Below are 6,000 nucleotides of genomic sequence, written 5' to 3'. Positions count from 1 at the left end.
TCTCCAGCAGTGCTGGAGCTCACGAATATGGACCTCTGCTCCTTCCCCACAGATGTTATGGTCTGTTTGTAAGCCCAGACATACCACGAACAACTGGGTTGAGAATTTTAAGCAGACTCAGGAGCCAGCGGGCTGGGGTGGGGATGGGATTGTGACCTATGGAGTAGACATATCTATTCTTCCGTCTCCTGAAATAATCCCAGTCTGGTGAGGTTAGGAGGAGGGTGACTTCACTCATTAGCTGACATTTATCAAGCACTGACAGTCTGCCAGTCCCTCATGTGACTGGTGTGTTCTCTCCTTAATCTTCACAACTCTGAAGTATTATACTTACCCTGATTTTACAGATGCAAAGGCCAGAGCTCAGAGAAATGAAGTAACTTGCCCAAGGTCACACAGCATGTGAGTGGCAAAGATGGGATTTGATTCCAGATCCGTTGGAACCCAGAACCTGAGGTCTTAATCATTGTACTGTCCAGCCTCTCCCCTTGCGGTGATGAGGGCGTTTGCAAAAATAAGCGATCCTCATGCTTCTAAATTCCACGCGGGGATAATAAGTGATTTTGATTTTTAAGGAAGCCTCTTATATCTTTGAGAGTGAGAACGCAAGGTGATAGTTAGATTTAACTAAACAGAAATACCTGTTTTTAGATGTAGATGATTAAATAGATCTAACAGACTGAGACCCAGCAGTCAGAGATGGGCTCTCTTGCACGAAAGTGTCAGAGTGACTGCTCAGGATTGACGCGGCTAAAATGCAAAAGGTGCAGCCAGGATTAGGCATTAAAACCTGCAGAGACTCTTCTCTAGTTGATGTTTCTGATCTGCTTACAACTCTTGTTTACCTGCTGATCAACCTGTCAGAGACAGAAACAACCCCATACAATCTCTGAGAGTCATGTGTGGAGAAGGCGTGAAGCCCAAGGGCTTGGGTGGGAGAAACAATGTCTAAACACAGCAAGACTAGAAACATCAGGGAGAGACAGCGCGGGGGCTGGGGAAGTAACAGGCTTCCACACATTGAAAGACAGACAGAAGGACACAGCGAATGTTGGAGAATCAGAGACAGGGTCACTGAAACCAAGACAAACATAGCTGAATTCCAGAGGGATTTAAAAGTGAAATGGAAAAATAAAATGCTAAAAGAATGAGAGGAATATCTAAATGACCAGCTGATCTTGGCATGGAAAAGTCCTTTCTAAGCATAACACCAAAGGTAGATTATCAAAGAAAAATTAGTATTAAAAAATTTGTGACATAAAAATTAAAATTACTGCACATCAAAAGGAAACTCGTAATATTCATAGCCTTAATATGCAAAATCACTTACAAAAGGGATAAGAAAAAAATACTAACACCCCAAAAGAAAAGTAGGCAGAGACAGGGACAGGCAACTTACAAAATGATCTACTAAAGGCCAGAAAGTGGTGACAGGTCCTCAACCTTCCTGATCATCAGAGAGATGCAAATTATAACCACAAATGAGATTTCATCTCACCCATTTTAATCAATGAAACTGACTTAAGACTCCCCAACACGCAATGTAGGTAAAGGAGGGGAATGGGCCCTCTTACATCCTGCTGGTAGAGGTGTGCCCCACTAGAATCTTCCTAAAGACACCGTGGAATTATGTAATAAAATGAAAAATCGACACACTCTTTGACCCAGCAATTGCACTTCCAAGAATTCTAAGATAATTAGATGTGGGTTAAAGTTGTATGTACAGGGATGTCCTTCACTTAAATGTCCCCATGACTGGTTAAATAATTGTGGTATAGGCAAACCACAGTGGCTCCCTCACTGATATTCCTTAGGAAGAACAAAGACAGGCTGCTTTTATTAACACAGAAAAATGTCAGCCTCGTCAACCAGACTACAGAATTACACACACAGTGTAACCCCAAGTGCCCATGGATCTGCGTCTCTCTGCAGGTGTGTGGGCGTTCAGAGAGCTGTCAAATGGACACTCACTGGAAGGGCAGAGGTGAGCCTAGATCCTCTGTAGTGCGTGGGCAGCCCGAGCTGGGCAGAGCAGGACAGGGGCGGATCTGGGCATCAGGAAAAGGAGGAGGAAGAATGAGTGGGGTTAGAGCTCCTGGGGATTCAGTGCTGGGAATGAGGATGCCAGATGTAGCCAATAAAAATACAGGACGCTCCATTAAATTTGAATTTCAGACAAACAACAGGCAATTTTTTTTAGTAAAAGTATGTCCCATGAAATATTTGGGCTATACTTACACTAAAGTTTTGTTCAAATTTTAAAAAATTGGAATAATTTAAAAATCAAATTAACTGGGCATCCTAGATTTTATCTGGCAATCCTAGCTGAGAGGCTGTGGGCATACCTCTTATTGACTCCCTGAGATGACCCAAGTCATCCGGGAGGGGCGCTGAAGCCAAGGCAGGCTTCCTGTGTCCACCCTGCCTCTGACTTAGTTCCAATCTACCTGCCCATGAGAGGGAGTCACCAGTCTCTACCTTCCTCCAGGAGTTCTGCAGGGTGTGCATTGCAGGAGAAGAGTACAGTCTTTAGAGCCAGAAAAGTCACGTTAAAACTCCTGGCCATCAAGTAGCCTTAAAGCTGAACACAAAACTCCTGAGTTCCAGCTCCAGCATCTGTCAGATGGAGATAGCAACGTCTGTCCACCAGGCTGTCTCGGGGATTAAATGAGATCATGTATGTAAAGCGCCTGGCATACAGTCAGTGCTTAATACAAGTTGATGCCCTTCTCTCCTGTCCACGGCCGCAGCCCACACTCTTGCCCCCGGGGATTACAAATCAAGCATCTCCTGTCATCTCGGGCTTTGACGATTGGCCTTTTTGATCTTTCCCGTGAAGCGGCAGCAGCTCTGAGCTGACACCCTTCATCTGACTTCACCTTTCTCCAAAATCCCTAGCAGCAGTCCAGTTCCTTATCTGCACTTTTCACTCTCCCGAGGAGGGTGGAGGAGGATGAGACTCCCTTTGATAGCAGATTTTCAGGGACGTCAGCCAAGGGGAGCTACCAAGAGCGGGACCCTGATGGCATTTAGAAACAGGTCCTGTGACACCCAGAAGGCTGGATGCGAGGAGGCTGTCCTGACTGGGGTCAGCCTGGGCTGATGTGGGGCTGGGGGGAGGGGAGTTCTCTAGAGCCTGTCTGTCTGCTTGCTGTCCAGCCCTAGTGACTAAGGTGGGCTCTGCAATGGAGGGAGCGGCTGAGAGCCAAATCTTTATGGTCTTTTTGACCACTGGATCGCCCCTTCCCCCCAACAGAGGGCCCAGAGAGTTTGAAAAACTCTGCCCAAGGTCACCCAGCTACTCAGTTATAGGCCCAAGAGGCTAGTATTTATCAGTAAATCCCTAAATGTGGGCTCATCTGTGTCTTGTTGAGAAGTCCAGCGAGAGAGAGGGCCCAGGACCGCTGTGGGTGTCGTCTACCACGTGGTCCATCCACAGCAGTGGCTGCATCTGCTGATCCCCCCACCTGCCCTCCTTGCCCCTCCGCTGTGCGTGTCCCAAAAGTCAGTGCGACTCACACTTTTCCAGATGCGCAGATTGCCCCGTGGTCCAGTCCTGAGCCAGATCGTCAGGGTTTGGTGAGAGCCCCAGCCTTGGCTTCCCCGCACCTGCCTCTCCCATGAGCCATTCTGCCAGGCAGCACAAAGAGCCACGAAGACCACGGAGCTGGCGGAAACCCTGCCCAGGTGACTACAGAGAGAGTCACTCAGCTATAGCAACCTGTTTGCACCATGCAGGGCTTGCCTGGGCCTTGCCTGGAGCCTTTCCCTTCTCAGTGCCGATGACTTAGAGACCTGACACCATGAAGTGGCTGACGGAGGGTGGGCCCTGCCTTCTGTCCCGTTGGTCCTTCTCCTGTTGGGGCTGCCACCCCCAGTCCAAGCAGCGGGGAGGAGGGACCCACTGGCGTCCACTTTATCTTAATGATTCGTGACCTCATGTGAATCGCAGACCCTTCGTGAATCTGATGGAAGCCCGAGCTCAGCCCTGTCTAGAAGGATTTTCTGCAGTGACGAAATGTTCTCTGTCTGTGCTGCCCAGTATGGTAGCCACAAGCCACAGGTGGCTACTGAACACTTGACAGAGGCTGGTGCAAGTGAGAAATGAAATTTTAAATTTGACTGAGTTTTTATTAATGTAAATATAAATAGTGGCATGTGGTTAAAGGCTACTGTTATTGGATAGCACAGCTCTAGACCAGGGGTCATCAAACTTTTTCTGTAAAAGGCCAGATAGTATTTTCGATTTTGCAGACCATGTGGTCTCTGTGGCAATAACTCAACTCTGAATTTGTAGTGCATGTAAAGAGTCATAGACAATGTCAGCAAATGGGCTTGGCTGTGTTCTAATAAAACTTTATTTATAAAAACAAGCCAGGAACTGGATTTGGCCAGGTGGGCCATAGTTTATGGATCCCTGATCTAGAACTGATTGTTTTTTCCAAAGAAATTGGGTTATCCCAGGAGACTTCACTTTAAAGACAAATAGGTCTTTTCAGAAGCCCTCAGTTAAAGCAATCTGGAGTTATGTCAGAAGCCCCCAGTTAAAGGCATGTGAAACTTTCTCTGGAGCCTTCTTAGTACCTTTAGTTAAAAATAACTGCGACCTTCTCAGGAACTCACAATCGCTTACGTTAAAGCACCGAACACCCCTTACCAACAGGCGTGAATTTTGCCTAGGGAGTTAGGATTTGCCCTCTTTCTGTGGTATACTCCTAGCCAAGACAAAGGTGGTATCTATTTGTATATTGCTATAGCTCCATTCAAGAAAGCATCACTTATTCTTTAAGTTCTTAGAGGCAAGAGGAAGAAAGCTTTCAAATAACTGGCATGCTTTACTAGGGTGTTATGTCATTATTGTTATTAATTATCATTAACAGTCTTAAAATATGCCTATGAATGATCTCAACACAAAATAGCAGTGTGGGTCTTAGCCAAGAGCAGCATAATTACCTATTAATGAGATGTAAATTTCCCAGGAAAATGACAGTGATCTAGACGTACCACCTTCTGAACTAACATAATAAAGTTAATAATAATAATAGTGTATAATCTGAAGATATTAGTGTTAATTTGAATGCTAACACCATGTTTAAACAGGCTGAGAGAAGCGGCAATTATTTGCATAACTCAAACCAAGAAACCCTAATCTGTGCTATCAAGGAAAAATTGATTGTTCTTCTCTGAATGATATAAAGCTGACTATTTGCAGTCACTACAGTGAGCCAAAAATTTTTTCAGCTACTTATTTTATGTCTTTTACTTAGGGTTTATATCTGCCTCATTTCCAAAACCAAGCCAAGGTACCTTATAATACAGTGAAGCCCAAGAGAAAACAGAATTGAAAAAATAAAAACACAACAAAACCCAGTTAAGGGGAGAGAAGAAGATGTTACCAGGCCCTCAAGATAAACGACTGCAGCTCAGCTCTGATTTCAAGTCTCAGTTTCCTGGAAACAACGCAGCAGGGGCAATTTAAGTAACTGAGTTACTGGTTAGTAACCAGCCTTGTTAGGACAGGCACAAGCTCTGAATCTGAAGAAGCCCTTCCCGGCAGCTAAGAGCAGCGCAGCCCTGCCTGCGGCTATTACAACCTCACACACACGGCTCCCGAGGCCAGGCCGAGGCACCTACCTTCATAGCTGGCATGGAAGCCCTGTGCGCTGACTGCGTAGTCACTGATGAGACGTAGAGAGAGGGTGGTGGCCGCGCTGACGACAGCGGCTGGCAGCTGAAAGCCTGTGAGCCTGAAAGACAAAGAGGTGAGATGGAGGGAGGATGACCCCCTTGGGAACTGAACATGCCTTAAGCATTTATTGAGCACCTGCTGGATGCACGGTGCTGATCTAGGCACAGGGAAGGATATGAAAGAAGTCGAACGCTAGGCATATGCAAGGTGTTCAAAGTTAAATTAATTTCCAGCAAAGGTGATGGAGACCAATCACAGAAATATGGGGGGCTACTCCCCCGAAGCCACGGGCTACCCCCGACCTGGAGGCT

The 6,000-nt window shown here is 46.2% G+C and overlaps 1 protein-coding gene across 1 annotated transcript in view; it reads right to left on the bottom strand.

Moving 5' to 3' along the window:
* Positions 1–4,408: 4,408 nt before the first annotated feature.
* LOC149750792 (CUB and sushi domain-containing protein 2-like) overlaps positions 4,409–6,000 on the bottom strand; it is a gene marked incomplete at its 5' end in the record, with an annotated part of 54,284 nt that continues 52,692 nt past the window's right edge. Inside the window, one exon of the mRNA XM_089913866.1 lies at positions 4,409–5,747. Within this exon, the coding sequence (XP_089769992.1) occupies positions 5,588–5,747 (160 nt within the window). The remainder of the gene's footprint in view (positions 5,748–6,000) is intronic.

This window comes from Delphinapterus leucas, chromosome 1 (genome assembly GCF_059928025.1).
Source record: "Delphinapterus leucas isolate spDelLeu-1000000601 "Yukka" chromosome 1, BTC_Dleu_Yukka2, whole genome shotgun sequence".
Taxonomy (NCBI): Eukaryota; Metazoa; Chordata; class Mammalia; order Artiodactyla; family Monodontidae; genus Delphinapterus; species Delphinapterus leucas.
Note: the sequence above shows the minus strand (reverse complement) of the source record. Positions and strands in the feature narration are given on the sequence as shown.